Source organism: Jaculus jaculus, chromosome 1 (genome assembly GCF_020740685.1).
Source record: "Jaculus jaculus isolate mJacJac1 chromosome 1, mJacJac1.mat.Y.cur, whole genome shotgun sequence".
In the NCBI taxonomy this organism is placed as follows: domain Eukaryota; kingdom Metazoa; phylum Chordata; class Mammalia; order Rodentia; family Dipodidae; genus Jaculus; species Jaculus jaculus.
Window position 1 is genome coordinate 68,188,523 of NC_059102.1, and position 17,962 is coordinate 68,206,484.

The following is a 17,962-nucleotide window of genomic DNA, read 5'->3' on the forward strand; positions in this document are numbered from 1 at the left end:
CATATTTATCCATCTATTATTTTAAAACTTGGTCTAGCATGCACAGGGCTCTGGATATGACCCATAGCACCACATCCCTTTTCCCCTGTGCCCCTGCCAAAATACCTGTTGCTTCTGTGTAGTTTATATACATAAAATATTTATATAGAACTTTACATAGCTTTTTACTTGTAGGGTGCTGAGTCAAATAAGTGTTGGAAATCACTGAAGGACAGACTGATAGAGTTTAGAACCAATATAATTTTTTTATTATTATTTGCAAGCAGAGAGAGATAGAAGAGAGACTTAGAGAATGGGCATGCCAGGGCCTCCAGCCACTGCAAACTCCAGATGCTTGTGTCACTTTGTGCATCTGGCTTTATGTGGGTACTGGGAAATCAAACTCTGGCTGTTAGGCTTTGAAAGCAAGTGCTTTAACTGCTGAAACATTTCTCCAGGCCCATTTTGAAATTTTTTATTGATAACCTCCATACATAAACACAATATACCATGCTCATTATCCCTTCCTACCGCCCTTCCTCCCCATTTCCCCTACATTGAATTTCTTCTTCCAACTAGTCCCTGGAGGACCAGTTCTTTAACTTGGCAAAAAGGAAAATAAAAAGTTCCAAAAGTTCATTGAAAGCCAGGCATCGTGGTATTTGGTGGTAATGCAGCACTCTGAAGCCAGTCAAGAGTTATAGTCTAGGATAACCTAGTCTATAGCAAGGGTTATGTAATGAGACCCTCTTTTAAAAAAAAAACAAAAACAGAAAAACACCTTATTTTAGTTGTCAGGTTACATGGCCAATCAGCAGCAGGACAAACATGACTATTCTCAAATCTAACCAGTGGCAGATTTGGAACTGGGTAACGACCTCCACACCAGAATGTCCTAAGGACAAGCTGACTCTCCCTGAATATATATCCTTAGGATGTTATGAGGGTATATGAAGTACTGACATAATCAACCATCCTAGTTTCCCTTTAGATTTCCTGTTTCTTTGCATCTAAATTGTATGTTGTTATATTTTTAAAGTATCAGGCCATGAGAAGGCATGAAGAAACCTGGGCTGAGAGTCTTCGCTATAGGAGACCTGATCTTGATTGCATGGCTGGGTTAAGGCGCATTACACTGAATTGCAACACGCTCATTGGTGACCTAGGTGCATGTGCTTTTGCAGACTCTCTTAATGAGGACTTATGGCTTAAAGGTAAGTTCATTGAGCCTCAAAAATTGAAGACTGGCCGGGCGTGGTGGCGCACGCCTTTAATCCCAGCACTCGGGAGGCAGAGGTAGGAGGATCACCATGAGTTCAAGGCCACCCTGAGATGACAGAGTTAATTCCAGGTCAGCCTGGACCAGAGTGAGACCCTACCTCGAAAAACAAAAACAAACAAAAAAAAAAATTGAAGACTGTTGAATGTTAAATATGCTAGTGGGCACTATAGTATTTGTTGTAAAATATTCTAAATACCTTTGCTCTAATAGCTTTTATTGTACTTTAAAATTTTTAAATAAAAGTCGCATGTATTCTTCATAGGAAAAAACAGAGCAGAGTAAGCAAGCAAACAATATTACCTATAAGCAAAAGACCTAGAGATAAATTCACTTCATTTTGATATAATACTTGCAGCCTCTAGTTAGTTTTTCAAGGTAGGGTCTCACTCTAGCCCAGGCTGACCTGGAACTCACTCTATAGTCCCAAGCTGGCCTTGAACTTAAAGCGATTCTCTATCCCCCCCCCCCCCCAAGGGAAAAAAGAGGGTTTATTTTGGCTTACGAACCCAAGGAGAAGCTCCATGATGACATGAGCAGAGGGTTCAGGAAAGTTACAGGAAGTACTCAGACACATCACTGTTCTTGTAAAATGTTTATCATTTTATCAAGCCTCTTCCCTGTTGCTTTAAATTCAAGTTTTCAACAGTAACTTTTTTATTCTAAAAAGAATCAGACCCCCCCATTCCTCTATATTCATCTTTATTAAGTCAATTACCTTTTCCTTGGAAAGTATGTTTTCTTTAATAAGGATAAACTAATTTTTAGCCAGTAAAGCTTTTTTTTTTTTTAATTACAAACACAAACTTTGGAACAAAAAACTTAGTTGTCTGTGAGCACCAAGATACCATTCACACATTCCAGACAATGTGGTGGAGGAGTAGGTCAGGAAGAAAAAATCAGGGCCCAAGGAATTTATATGAATTATAAAGGCTTAGGGCCAGTAAGTAGCAAAGTGGACATCTGTGCCCAGTTCTTGGGTGCCAAGCCTCCTGATCCTCCCACAGAACTTCTGATTCCTGCACAGCACTCTTGATCCTCATATAGCATTCCTGATCCTTCCATAGCACTCCTGATACTCACACAGCATTCTTGATCCTCACAAGCATTCCTGATCCTCACCGATCCTCTATCTTGGATTTGCAAATGCTAGGATTAAAGGTTTGCAACACCATGTTCAGTCTTTTTTTAAATAAATATATTTGCATACTTACTATTTTTGTAGTCCTACTTTTTTTACTTAATGATGTGTCATTTAGTATTCTTTGTTTTGATGGATGATAGTTTTAATTCCCTGCTATTTTGCATTTAGACAGTTTGTATCTTCCTCTTGTGCAAATGACTATGAGGTAAACAACCTAGATGTACATATGTCTGTTGGAGTCACTTTTTGTAGGATGTACAAGTGAAATGACTTTGGTATAACATAAAGACTTGTGATACAGGTTCCCAAACTGTCTTCTAGAATTATTATACCTTTTTATGGTCCACACTAACAGTATGTATGAGACCCTCACACTCAATAAACACTAACTTGTATCTGTTTTAAAACTTTGAGGTTTCCAAATTGAGAGTCCTCCTCACCACCCTTTTAATGCAAGTATTACATATAGCTATGATTCTAATACTTTTTTATTTTTATTTATTTATTAGCAACAGACAGAGAAAGAGGCAGAGAGAGAGAATGGGTGCACCACAGACTCCACTCACTGCAGACAAACTCCAGATGCTTGCGCCACCTTGTGCATCTGGCTTACATGGGTATAGGGAAATCGAGGCAAGCACTTAATCTCTAAGCCATCTCTCTAGCCCTCTAATACTTTTTTTAAATACAAGTTTGGTAGCTGTTTAGATTTCATAGTTTTTTCTAATGAATACGGTATGAGCATGATGGATCAATAAACTTGCATCTCCATCATTTTTTTGTGTCTGCTCAGAGATCTAGTACATTACCATACCATGGTACTTTTTTACTTTATTCATTTCTTCTTGGTAATTAAGCTATTTCCAGTGTTTTACTGTTACTAACAGTACTTCATAGACTTCCTTGCCTGCATCTCTATTTCTTACAGGAACATTCTAGGAGTGTTGCTGGATTACAAGAGTATGTACATTTTAAAGTTTTTTCTTCTATGCTCTTAATCTGATAGGTAAACCATCATATTTTATTCTGAAATTAACAGCTTTTACATTTGTACCCTTTTTACTTTCAATATTATAATATTCTGAGATCACTTGGAATTCACGATCATAATAAAAAATTCACTGCACGACAGTTATGGTGGTACATGCTTTTAATCCCAGCACTCAGGAGACAGAGGTAGGGGGATTGCTGTGAGTTTGAGGCCAGTCTGGAGCTACAGAGTGAGTTCCAGATCAGCCTGGGCTAGAGTAAGACTCTTCCTTGAAAAAAAAAAAAAACTAAAACTAAATAATGATAACTTACCTATGATATTTATATTACCATTCTTTCATGTTTTTCTCTCAGATATTGTGTGGACTTACTTTTCAGCTCTTTAATTCTAAAATATCGTGGGTAGAGTAAGCATAGCACATCTAAGAAGAGGCTTGTTTTATTGTGTTTGCATGTGCTTTTCTGCTTTTCTTTGTTCAAGATCCAAAACTAGAAAACTGTCATAACTAGTGTCTTGTATAGGAATGTCTCAAGCATGAATAAAAGTTGTCTGTATGTTAAACTGTATATAGTCAGCAAATGACATGTTCTCTTTCATCAAAAGCACTTGACCTGCAACAATGTGGACTCACCAACAAAGGGGCCAAGGCTTTATTAAAGGCCCTTGAAACCAACAGAACTTTGGTCATTCTGGATATAAGAAAAAATCTGCTTATTGGTATGTCAGTATGCCTTTATTAATTTATTTGAAAGCAGAGAGAAAATGCATGCATTTAGGTGTACTCTTGCCACTGCAAACAAACTGCATATGCGTGTTCCACTTTGTGAGTCTTGCTTTATGTAGGTACTGGGAAGTTGAACCCAGGCTATTAGGCTTTGCAAGCAAGCACCTTTTAACCACTTAGTCATCTCTATAGCCCAAGTACCTTTAAAAAAGAAAATAGCAAAACAAAGTAAGTTTGTGTATTGATAGTTTTTTTTTTAAAATATATTTATCTATTTGAGAGAGCTAGATTGAGAGAGAGAGAAGAGGGAAGGAGGGAGGGAGAATGGGTGCCTCAGGGCCTCTAGCCAGTACAACTTCAGGCACATGTTCCACCCTATGCATCTAGCTTACGTGGTCCTGGGGAATCGAACTGGGGACCTTTGGTTTTGCAGGCAAATGCCTTAACCCCTAAGCCATCTCTCCAGCCTTGTATTGATAGTTTTTAAAACAATGTATTTTCTTTCTTAATCTTACAGTTTTTAGCAAATAATTTAATTTAAATGAGTTATACTTGTAAATTCTTGTTTATGGCTACTGCATATAAGTAAGCACAGATAATAAAATTGATTCTATTAAGAGTATTATGTCTTTTCTGTGGAACTTCTAAATTTTTGGAATATTTCATCATTTGCTTATTTAAGAAGTAGTTTTTGGCTATGGTGATACACACCATTAATCCCAGCACTCAGGAGGCAGAGGTAGAAGGATTTTTGTGAATTTTGAGATCAGCCTAGAGCTACCAGGTGAGTTCCAGATCAGCCTGGCTTAAAGTGAGACCCTACTGTGGGTGTGGGGAAGGGGGAGTAGTAGTAGTAGTTTAAAACTTCTGTGTCTACAGTACTAATTCAGATACTAAGCGGATAATGATGAACTAGCTAGATATTATCTTGTCCTCATGCAGCTTACATTCTAGTAAAGGAGTTCAGATGGAAACAGGTAGATAATGTAGATTGTAGAAAGGGCAAAAAGAAAACAGATTGGGGTGGCTTCACTGGAGAAGTAACATGTATAGGTGATAATGGCTTGGCTTAGGATGGAAGGTTAGATGGTGAAAGCAGGTAATAACCAAATATAACTAAGAAGACTTGCTGATAGATTGATATTAGCTATGAAGGAAATAGTCATTTTAAAAACGCCCTATGGGCTGGAGAGATGGCTTAGAGGTTAAGGCACTTGCCTACAAAGCCAAAGGAACCAGATTCGATTCCCCAGGACCCATGTAAGCCAGATGCACAAAGGGGTGCGTGTGTCTGGAGTTCATTTGCAGCAGCTGAAGGCCCTACCACCCATTCTCTTTTTCTCCCTCCTCACAAATAAATAACTAAATAAATAAAAATAAATATTAAAATAAAAAATGCCGTAGATGAGCTAGGCTTCGTGGCACATTCCTTTAATCCCAGCACTCGCGGAGGTAGGAGGATTGCCCTGCGTTCAAGGCCACCTTGAGGCTACATAGTGAATTCCAGGTTGGCCTGGCCTAAAGTGAGACCCTGTCTGGAAAAACAAAAAAACAAATGCCCTAGATGATTATCTATACAACAGAGTAGGGTTATTTGTAGGGCATATCACAACTTTGGTTTTGCCTTTTAAATAGTAAGTGTTGGAACAGTGTCCAACTCTTAGTTTTGATCGTTATTTATTTATTTTGGTTTTTTGAGGCAGGGTCTCTTTCTAGCCCAGGCTGACCTAGAATTCACTTCAATGCAGCTTACATTCTAGTAAAGGAGTTCAGATGTAAACAGGTAGATAATGTTTTTGCCTCAAAAAAAGTAGAAATAAGTATATTTCATAATATGGAATCATATTTAATTTTATGGGAAAAATTGACTTTTTCATTTTGTTAAAACTAAAAAAATAGTCCATATTTAGTTGCACGTGTATCATCTATTAACAGATCTGTCAATTCTGGACTTGTAGTAAATTTGCTGCAGTGCTTTCTTAAAGCCTGCTTGCATTACACAAAGCAAATTTCTCTGTCAGTTTTTATATAAAATAGTTTTATTTCTTTATTCATTTGAGGTAGGGTCTCACTCTGGTCCAGACTGACCTGGAATTAACTATGTAATCTCAGGATGGCCTTGAACTCACAGTGATCTTCCTACCTCTGCCTCCCGAGTGCTGGGATTAAAGGCATGCACCACCATGCCCAGCTTAATGTATTTTTAAAATACATCTTACCATTATAGAATTTAACAAGATTTTTGCACAAAGCCTGGAAAGTAGTATAAATAAGGACAATCTGACTGGTTATTCAGAGCAGGCTCTGGAAGCATGCTGATGTTAACAGAATGCCTTTTCTTGAAAAACAGGGTCACAAAGAAAGCTCTCAAAGTGCATGCCCATCTTTTGCCCCATTTCACTAATTCTGTGAAGTTTCTTTATCCCTAGAGATAGAAATCAAGACTGCATTGTCTTAAATAATATCCCTTTGTCTCTACCAGCTAAGTGCCACTGCCTAGCTAGATGAGATGAATTTTATTCCTGCTGTATGAACAGTTAATGAGAACTTAATAACTGTTAACAGTCACCATTTTAATTGCTTTTTCACAAAAAAAGTGATTTTAATACTTTAATGGTCTGCCTAATATAAATTAAATTTAATTAAGACAAGTTATTAGTAATAACTTAATAATTACTCTTGAGTAGATGTGCACTTGTGCCATATCTAAATATCTGTTTACAAAAAGTGGCAGATACTGACTATTATGAGGTACAAATAGTAAGTATGGTGGGGGCAGAAGAGGGGATAAAGCAGTAGCTCTTCTCAGAGGAAGCTAAGCTCCATCAGGTTGTTTCCACCTATCCCAAACCCACACACACAGAAGGATACCTCTCTCCTGTGTGGATGCTGGTGTATGCACTGCCATCCTCCCACAGCAGAGCACATGTTTGTCCCCTCAGTTATAGATTAACTGAATAAAAAGAGTTGGTTTCTTATCATGGGAGTAATGTTCACACATTTTAGTGCAAAAACTGCCAGGTTCATGGAGCCTAACCATCCAGCACAAAATTGATTTGAAAAAAAATAGTAAATAGTCACTTACTGGAAAACAGCTACAACAATTTTACTTTTTATTTCATCTTACTTTAGATCATTCAATGATGAAAGAAGTTATCAAAAAAGTTTTGCAGAATGGGAGGAGTGCTAAGTCAGAGGTATAACATTTTTCAATCCTCTGTAAAGAATTTCTCTTTAGTTGCTATTTTTCTTCTGCTCTTAATAAAACAAAGTACTTTTCTGTCATCTTAAGTTTTCATTCAAATCAATCAGCTTTGCCGTTTTTGAAAATAATGCGTAATTCTTTAATTTGGGATGTGAGAACTCTAAATTGTAAACCTTTTATTAACATAGAAGGTCTTAATAATTTACAGCTACGATCAGCCCATCAAAAATCACCTGTACCTGAAATTCCCTGTATCTCTTTTCTAGTACCAGTGGATAACTTCTCCATCTGTGAAGGAATCATCCAAAACTGCTAAACAGAAAAAGAGAACTATTGTTCTAGGAAGTTGTCGGAAAGGAAAAGCTACTATTAGAATTGGTAACCCTTTTTGTTTGGGCTTTTCAGTGACACTAAAACTTACATCTGTTGTGTTCTAGTATGATACAACTCAAATCTCTTCTTACTGTCAAGTAACAACCAATATTGACTTGTGCATGTCATGAATAGACCAGTTATTATATGACAGGTAATGAGCATTTATGAAATGTAGAAATAGTAACTGAATCATTAGAAAGAGTATGCTAATGTTTGTATTTTTAAATTAACTCTCTTTATTGTTTTTCATAAGTTATTCATCATTTTGATAATTTTTCCTGATTTGATGTTATTTTCATAATTTTGCAGTTGAAATTTGGAATGCTTTTGGTGACATTTTTAACCGGGTAATTGTTTTGTTTTGGCTTTTTGGTATTTCAAGGTAGGGTCTTACTCTAGCTCAGGTTGACCTGGAATTCACAAAGTAGTCTCAGGATGGCCTCGAACTCAACAGCAATCCTCCTACCTCTGTCTCCCAAGTGCTGGGAATAAAGGCATGCGCTACCATGCCCAGCTTAGGGTAATTGTTTTTCTTTTTCCTCAGTTTCAAGGTTGAGCCCAAGGCCTCATGTAAGTGCTCTACCATTGAACCACATTACCCAGCCTCATTTCTTATTAGTTCTATTTTCTCCCTTGTTCCCATCTCTGTCCTTGCAAATTCTTATGTAAAGTGACTAAATCAGGTTCCTTTCCATGACATAACCTACATGCAATCCTTATAAAACAATATCGCAGATGAGTTTATTAACACCAACTGGAACATTTTGGAATAACTTGCTTTTTCTGAGACTCGATCTTTATGTGCTGCCCAGATTGACCTAGAACTTGTGATCCTCTTGTCTCAGCTTCCTGAGTACCTGAGGTTGCAAGTATGCACCATTGTGCCCAACTAGAAAAACATCTTCTGAATATTTATTATAATGTAATTTAGTTTCCTCAATAATAAATTCAGATTGTCTAGAATTTTGTGGCTGGAACTGATGGAAACTGTCTTTTATAAAACTAACATGCAATGACAACCTTTACATTCTTCTGAATATATGTATATTTCACACAAATTAATTCTCACATTTTTCTTGCATTCTGCTAATTATATGTTTAAGCTCTCACACTTTTTTGGGGGGGTAGGGTCTCGCTCTACCACAGGCTACCTGGAATGCACTCTGTAGTCTCAGACTGGCCTTGAACTCACAGCGATCCTCTTACCTCTGCCTCCAAAGTGCTGGGAATAAAGGTATGTGCCACCACACCTAGCCCTAAATTTTTTAAAATATCTTTTTAATTTATTTGAGGCAGAGAGAGGGAGAAAATGGTGTGCCAGGGCCTCCAGCCACTGCAAACGAAGTCCAGATGCATGTGCCACCTTGTGCAACTTGCTTACATAGGTCCTGGGGAATCAAACTTGGGTCCTTTGGCTTTGCAAGCAAGTGCTTAACCACTAAACCATCCCTACAGCCCCTCACACTAAGTTTTTTTTTTAATTTTTTAAAATTTTTTAAATTTAAACTTAAAAAAAAATCCCATAGTAATTCCCTCCCTCCCCAGCCCCACACTTTCCCCTTTGAAATTCCATTCTCCATCATATTACCTCCCCATCACAATCATTATACCTACATATATACAATATCAGCCTATTAAGTACCCTCCTCCCTTCCTTTCTCTTCCCTTTATGTCTCCTTTTTAATTTACTGGCCTCTGCTACTAAGTATTTTCATTCTCACGCAGAAGCCCAGTCATCTGTAGCTAGTATCCACATATGAGAGAGAACATGTGGCGCTTGGCTTTCTGGGCCTGGGTTACCTCACTTAGTATAATCCTTTCCAGGTCCATCCATTTTTCTGCAAATTTCATAACTTCATTTTTCTTTACTGCTGAGTAGAACTCCATTGTATAAATGTGCCACATCTTCATTATCCACTCATCAGTTGAGGGACATTTAGGCTGGTTCCATTTCCCAGCTATTATAAAGTGAGTAGCAATAAACATGGTTGAGCACGTATTTCTAAGGAAATGAGATGAGTCCTGTGGATATATGCCTAGGAGTGCTATAGCTGGGTCATATGATAGATCAATCTTTAGCTGTTTTAGGAACCTCCACACTGATTTCCACAATGGCTGGACCAGATTGCATTCCCACCAGCAGTGCAGAAGGGTTCCTCTTTTTCCACATCCCCGCCAACATTTATGACCATTTGTTTTCATGATGGTAGCCAATCTGACAGGAGATGGTATCTCAATGTAGTTTTAATCTGCATTTCCCTGATGGCTAGTGACGTGGAACATTTTTTGAGATGCTTATATGCCATTCGTATTTCTTCCTTTGAGAATGCTCTATTTAGCTCCATAGCCCATTTTTTTTTAAATATTTTTATTTTTATTTTATTTATTTGAGAGGGACAGAGACAGAGAGAAAGACAGATAGAGGGAGAGAGAGAGAGAATGGGCGCGCCAGGGCTTCCAGCCTCTGCAAACGAACTCCAGACGCGTGCGCCCCCTTGTGCATCTGGCTAACGTGGGACCTGGGGAACCGAGCCTCGAACCGGGGTCCTTAGGCTTCACAGGCAAGTGCTTAACCGCTAAGCCATCTCTCCAGCCCATAGCCCATTTTTTGATTGGCTTGTTTGATTCCTTATATTTAACTTTTGGAGTTCTTTGTATATCCTAGATATTAATCCTCTATCAGATATATAGCTGACGAAGATTTTTTCCCATTCTGTAGATTGCCTCTTTGCTTTTTTCACTGTGTCCTTTGCAGACCTCACACTAAGTTTGAAAAGCTGGTGAACACTAACAAATTATATCTCCCACAGAACTATAACCACACATTCCTAGACAGTATACATGTATCAATTAACATAACAAAACAATCAAATATTAAATTATTAAGCTAAAAAATGTGTGTGTATGTATGTGTGTATATATATATATATATATATATATATATATATATATATATATATTTTTTTTTTTTTTAAATGAGAAAGTGAGTATGGGTGCTCCAGGGCTTTCTGCCACTGTATATGAACTCCAGACACATGCACCATTTTGTGCATCTGGCTTTGCATGTGAAGTGGAGAGTAAACCTGGGCCATTAGGCTTTGCAGGCAATGCTTTTAACAGCTGAACTGTCACTCTAGTCCCAAGAAACCAAATTTTGTTGTTGTAGCTAAGCAATATTTAATCAGAATTTTTGAAATGCTAGCCTGGTGTAGTGGTACACACTTTTTTTTTTTTTTTTTTTTGGTTTTTTGAGGTAGGGTCTCACTCTAGCTCAGGCTCACCTAGAATTCACTATGGAGTCTTAGGCTGGCCTCAAACTCATGGCAATCCTCCTACCTCTGCTTCTCAAGTGCTGGGATTAAAGGAGTGCGTCACCACGCCTGGCTCAATAGTTTTTAATAAAAGGTTTTATCATGTGTTAGGCATCCCTAAAAGTATTACAGTTGATGCGTATGTAGTATGCTGGGCATGATGGCACACGCCTTTAATCCCAGTACTTGGGGGGCAGAGGTAGGAGGATCACTGTGAGCTCAAGGCCATGCTGAGACTACATAGTGAATTCTAGGTCAGCCTGAGCTAGAGTGAAAGCCTACCTCCAAAGGAAAAAAAAAACATGAGTATGTGTAAAATACTAGGAATTCTGCAGTTGTATGTAGCAGAATTATATAGTAAGAATTTTAAAAAAAATGAAAAAATGTGGGCTGGAGGGATGGCTAGTGGTTAAGGCATTTGCATTTTCCTGCAAGGCCAAAGAACCCAGGTTTGATTCCCCAAGACCCACATTAGCTAGTTAAGTTAAAAAAAAAAAGTGGAGAGCTAGAGAGATGACTTACCAGTTAAGGCATTTGCCTGCAAAGCCAAAGGATCCTGGTTCAATTCCCCACAACCCACGTAAGAGAGATGCACAAGGGCATCTGGAGTTCTTTGCAGTTGCTGAAGGCCCTGGTGCACCTATTCTCTCCCTCCCTCCCTCCCCCCCCTATTTCTTTCAAATAAGTAAATAAAATATATATATTTTTAAAGGTGGAAATGTGACTACAGGCTATTTTAAGAGCTATTTTAAGAGTCACTTTATTTCTTGGGCTTCTTTTTGTATTTGCTTCAGTTATCTGGAGACATAGAAGTAAGCCAAATCAGTGTCAAAACTGTCTAGATTTCAGAGAACAAGGCTTGAATATGTTAGTTGTGTCATAGTCATATTGAAAATAAAAGTGCAGCCAGGTGTGGTGGTGCACACCTTTAGTCCCAGCACTCAGGACCAGAGGTAGAAGGATTGCTATGAGTTTGAGGCCATCCTGAGATTACATCGTGAAGTCCATGTCAGCCTGAGCTAGAAAGAAAAAAAGTGCACTGTCCCTGCAGGCAATGCAAGTATGGCTACTGTGTTACATTTGTGTCAGTAGGTGGCAGAGAGGAGAGAGGCTATGTCTAAACTGGGAACACCTGAATGATTAGTAGCCTGACACTCCACATTCCTCTGTGGCACGCAGTGCTTGCCAGCCTCCTGAAGCCCAGCTCTGGGACCACCCCTCTCCTAATTGTTGGCTGGCCTGGGTCATTTGATGGTCTTCTGCATAGCCAGCATGAGGTAGAAGAGAAGCCACTGTATGGAAAAGGGCTCTGGAGCCTGAGGCACAAGGATTGGGAATTTGAGGGTGACTGGGCCACAGGGTTAAGACACTGGCTCAAAAAAACAAAAGGCTCAGCTGCAGATATGGTTTAGCGGATAAAGCACTTACCTGTAAAGCTTACAGGCCCAGGTTCAATTTCCTAGTACCCATGTAAGCCAGGTGCACAAGGTAGCACATGCATTTGGAGTTTGTTGGCAGTGGCTGGAGACCTGTCATGCCCTTTGTTTATTTGTTTGTTTTTATTTTTCAAGGTAGGGTGTCACTCGAGCTCAGGCTGACCTGGAATTCACTATGGAGTCTCAGGGTAGCCTTAAACTCATGGCTATCCTCGTACCTCTGCCTCCCAAGTTCTGGGATTAAAGGTGTGTGCTTCCAAGGCTCAGGATACATTGCGGAAGAGGTGGCAGAAAGAATTTAAGAGACAGAGGAAGGGTAGGACTCCTTACAACATGCTCCTCTAGACACAGAATAGCCTAGATATCCATGACCTCACAGTGCCTGACACTACACAAGACCATCATAATAGGAGGAAAAGATCATGACATCAAAATAAAAGAGAGGGGCTGAAGAGATGGCTTAGTGGCTAGGGTGTTCGCCTGCAAAGCCAAAGGATCCCGGTTCGATTCTCTCCCATGTAAGCCAGATGCAGCTAGAGTTCGTTTGCAGTGGTTAGAGGCCCTCGTGCACCCATTCTTTCTCTCTCCCTCCCCATCTCTAATAAATAAATAAAAATAAAATCTGTTAAAAAATAAAAGAGATACTGAGAGGGGGAGGAATATGATGGAGAATGGAATTTCAAAGGGGAAAGTAGAGGGAGGGGGCCATTACCATGGGATATTGTTTATAGTCATAGAAGTTGTTAATAAAAATAATAATAAGAGCAGGGGGATAAAAGGTGTGGATGTGGTCATGTAAGCCTTTAATCCCAGCACTCAGGAGGCAGGAGTAGGAGGATCGGATCACTGAGTTCAAGGCCAGCCTGAGACTACAGAGTGAGTGCCAGGAAGGAAGGTGACAGAAGCTGTTAAGTGCATTCATTGGCCAGGATGACTGGCTACAGCCCAGTTGAGATTCAAAAGCCAGGAAGAACGAGGCCAAGCTCTATGACCTGTCACTCATCCACAGAGGTACAGATAGAGTTCCAGACCTCACTGGTACCACCATCATCATCTTGTCAGGTCAGCAGGGCCTGAGTTAACTATTGCCAGGAACCTGCTGTGCCACTCACATAGCCTTCCTCTGCTGGGATGCCAGGCTCTGCACTGCACTTCTCATAGGAATAGCCAGCTCTTACGTTGTCAGCCGTACTTGGATTAGTTAGGGTTTCACTACTTTTTCCAAAAAGGATAGGATAAGGTCATTTCCTCCAGGCTTGTCCTGCAGAACTACACAGCAGTTAGATCTGGGGCAGTGCAAGGTCACCTCCCTTGACATTCCAGCCAACATGCCTGCCTGCCCCACTGCTCATGGTCTTAGAAGTGATGACTTTATGGGGGGGAGTGCTCCGGGTGCTGCCAAAGGAACCTAAATAAAGTTATTTTTTCTAAAGAAAAAGAAAAAATACAATGTGCAGAAAGAAGATAAGAACTTGTATACGAATTTTTTCTCCTAACAAGATCTTTGATTCTAATTAAAATGTTAACATTTGCTAAAAGAGAAAGAGTTGATATACATCACACACACACAAGCAGTTTTCCTATTAAGGGTAATCAACTTGAAAAGCAAAACTGGACCTATAGAAGGTTGAGTCAGGAGGATTGAGAGTTCAAGGTCATCTTCAACTGTATATTGAGCTTGAGGCTACTGGCTACATTGAGACCATGTCTCAAAACAAGCAAACAAAAAGAATAGAGTAGCACAGGATGAACAGAGCGTCTATGATTTTAATAGCCATCTAAATATGTGCAGAAAAACGCCGTTAATCTGTGACTTGAATGAATTATACTATATGAAATATTTCTGCTGTATAACTGAACGCTTATTGTAGATGCTATCCCAGTTTTGCTAAAGTAGATATTGCATAGTAAAATAGATAATGAGGATGAGTATAACCATTTTATTTTACTTTCTTTTTATTTTGTTTTATTTTATTTTATTTTATTTTTCGAGGTAGGGTCTCACTCTGCCCAGGCCGACCTGAAAACCATTAAGGAGTCTGAGGGTGGCCTCGAACTCAGGGCAGTCCTCCTACCTCTGCCTCCCAAGTGCTTGGTTTAAAAGCATGTGCCACCATGCCTGGCTCTTTACTTTCTTTTTAGAAGAAATCACTTTAAAATATATATATATATATATATATATATATATATATATATATATATATAATTTGGGAGAGACAGAAAGGTAGAGAGAATGGGGGCGTGCTAAGGCCTCTAAACTACTGCAAATGAATTCCAGATGCATGTGCCACCTTTAGCATCTTGCTTTATATGGGTACTGGGGAATCAAACTTGGGTCCTTTGGCTGTGCAGACGAGTACCTTGACCACTGAACCATCTCTCCAGCCCTTTTCTACTTTTTTCAAAGAAATAATTTGTGTGAGAGAGAGGTGTGTGTGCGAGCATGGGCTTGCCAAGGCCTCTTGCTATAAACAAATTCCGATGTGTCATTTTGTGTATCTTGCTTTATGTGGGTACGGGTGAATAGAACTCTAGCCTGCAGATTTTGCAAGTAAGCCCCTTTAACTGCTGAGCCATCTCCCAGGGCTTTTTTATTTTGCTTGCTTGCTTTTTTTTTTTTTTTTTTGGCGGTAGGGTTTCACTCTAGCCTAGGCTGACCTGGAATTCACTATGTAGTCTCAGGGTGGTCTTGAACTTACAGTGATCCTCATACCTCTGCCTCCGAGTTCTGGGATTAAAGGTGTGCACCACCACGCTGGCTTGCTTTCATTTTTTTATGCCTTTGAGATTGTATCTTTCTTTTTGTTGTTGTTTATTTGTTTATTATCATTATTAACTTATTAGAGACGGAGAGAGTGTGTATGTATATGGATATGCCAGGGCCTCTAGCCACTGCAAACGAAGTCCAAACACATGGGCCAGCATATGCATCTGGCTTACGTGGGCTTTGGGGTATTGAACCTGGCTGCTTAGGTTTTGCAGGCAAATGCCTTAAACCACTGTGCCATCTTGCTAGCCTGGTACAGTATCTTTCTAAGACTGGTCTGGGACTTGATCTTACTCCTCTACCTCCCTTGTGGTGGGAGGTAGTAATACCAGGTAAAAATGCTTACATGTGAATTTTATTTGTTCTAACAGTATTGATATGTAGGTCTAACTTTTGCAAATATTTCATGTTCAACTTTTGGTCTTGACTTTAGGATAATTCTCTCATTCTTTTATGTGCTGACTTTTCCTTGTTTTGTGTCTTCTATAAAATCAAAAAGATGAAATGGTTTAAGAAGGTAATTTTGACCTACTACCTAGCAACCTCTCTTTTTTAAAGAGATTCCTATAATCCCCCCCAAAAAAGGAAACAGCAGGATCATAAATTCAAGTGCAGCCTGGGCTATATATAGGGAGGCAATGTCTCCAAAGCAAATTACCAATTTTTTAATGTAGTAAATATTTTGATGGCCTCAATATTATTGTCACTTCCTAATTTTTGTTCTCTTAAGAGTGATAATCACAAGTATGCACATGATAATCTATAAATATGTATCTTTTAAACCCTTTCTCATACATAGGATTAGGTGCAAGAAAACCTGTAAATAATGGAAGAAAAAATGCTATTAGTAAAGAATGTTATGCTCCTGAACCTCTACCACCAGGTGTGTCTGGTTTCTCGCCATGGCGCACTGCAGAACGTGCAAAACGGACTAGGTAGGATATCTTTATTTCCTATCTTAAGTGTAATTCCTTGTTGTGATTTTCTATGGTATGAGTGGTGTCTGGTTGTTTCTATAAGGAGGAAAATGACTCATATAACCTCTGCCTAGTGAGTCCCCTAAGGGACAAAAATGAATAATTAACTTCAAGTTACTTAAATGCCACACTAAGACACAACTTTATGAAAGAGAGTAGAAGACTGGAATCCTCTTCAGTTGTGTAAGTCAGAAAAGGTTTTAGGGCTAGAGAGATTGCTTAGTGGTTAAGACGCTTGCCTGCAAAGCTGAAGGACAAGGTTAGATTCCCCAGTACCCATGTAGCATATGCATTTGGAGTCCATTTGCAGTGGCAAGAGGCCTTTGTGTGCCCATCCCCTTTCTATAATGTCTCTCTTCTACCCTTCTCCCTCTCTCTCTTTCCCTGTCCACTTGAAAATGAATAAATATATCTTCAAAAACTAAAAACAAAAAAGGTTTTAGTCAAAGTGTGTAGTTGACACAAGTCCTGCTGGACAATAGAAATTTAGATGTGTAGGAATAGGGAATGAGAAATGGTTTAATACAAAATAGACAAAAAGTATGGATTAATCTGGGCATGGTGGCACATTGTTAAGCCAGCAACAGGGAGGTCAAAGCAGGATTGCAGCTCTCAGGCCAGTGGGCTACATAGCAAATTCCAGGTCAGCCTGGACTATGTAATGAGACGCTGTCTTGAAAAAAGAACAAAAGGAAAAATATGATTAAGACTTAATCCAAGTCAGCCAGCCTCTCATCTGAGTCAAGCTAGATTTAGTTCTAGCCAGTTATTTACCAAGAGTATAGCTGCTCATTGTAATATTTAGCAAAGTTTTTTTTTTTTTTTTAATTTATTTAGTTGAGGGGAAGAGGAGAGTATAGGCACACCAGGGCCTCTTGTCACTGCAAACGAACTCCACGTGTATGCATCACTTTGTGCATCTGGATTTATGTGAGTACTGGGGAATCAAACCCAGGCCATTAGACTTTGTAAGCAAGCACCTTTAACCACTGAACTATCTCTCCAGCCCAGCAAAGGAGTTTTTAAAATTGTAGATATTACCACCAGGCGTGGTGGCACATGCCTTTAATCCCAGCCCTCAGGAAGCAGAGGTAGTAGGATTGCCGTGAGTTCAAGGCCACCCTGAGACGACATAATCAATTCCAAGTCAGCCTGGGCTAGAGTGAGAACCTACCTTGAAAAAACAAAAAACAAAATAAAAATTGTAGATATTACCTAATGGCTTAGTTATATATATTCAAGAATTGATAATTCAGAATCACTTAATGAAAGAGTCTGGACTTCAGATTGGGTAGAGGTGAGTGCTGTGTGAAGTATCTGCTCAGTTGTTTACATTACAAGTTGTCATTAGGGCAGTGTTGCAGTCACATTCGCATTGCTAGCAGAAATCATACGACCAAGGGCAGCTTGTGGTTTAACAAAAAAAAAAAGGATTTATTTTGGCAAGCTCCATGATGGCAAGGAAAATGATGGCATGAGCAGAAGGTGGACATCGCCTCCTGGCCAACATCAGGTAGACAACAGCCACAGGAGAGTGTGCCAAACACTGGCAAGGGGAAACTGGCTATAATACTCATAAGCCCGCCCCCAACAATACACTGCCTCCAAGAGGCGTTAATTTCCAAATCTCCCATCAGCGAGGAACCTATCATTTAGAATACCTAAGTTTATTGGGGATACCTGAATCAAACCACCAGAGGCAAGTGGTGTTTTTTGTTTGTTTGTTTGTTTGTTTTTTTGAGAGAAAGACTTGTTCACTGTATAGCCCAGGCTG

The 17,962-nt window shown here is 39.3% G+C and overlaps 1 protein-coding gene and 1 non-coding gene across 4 annotated transcripts in view; both read left to right on the forward strand.

The window, feature by feature from the left end:
• The window catches only part of Cep78 (centrosomal protein 78), a 38,655-nt gene that overhangs the window by 6,316 nt on the left and 14,377 nt on the right, over positions 1-17,962 (forward strand). For all 3 annotated transcript variants that reach the window (XM_045139797.1, XM_045139804.1, XM_045139807.1), the window contains 5 exons: positions 1,019-1,193; positions 3,997-4,110; positions 7,250-7,314; positions 7,589-7,700; positions 16,011-16,146. In XM_045139797.1, the coding sequence (XP_044995732.1) occupies positions 1,019-1,193; positions 3,997-4,110; positions 7,250-7,314; positions 7,589-7,700; positions 16,011-16,146 (602 nt within the window). The remainder of the gene's footprint in view (positions 1-1,018; positions 1,194-3,996; positions 4,111-7,249; positions 7,315-7,588; positions 7,701-16,010; positions 16,147-17,962) is intronic.
• LOC123457908 lies at positions 12,047-12,164 on the forward strand. Its single transcript, XR_006635261.1, has one exon. It is a non-coding gene; the product is annotated as a small nucleolar RNA SNORA17 (small nucleolar RNA).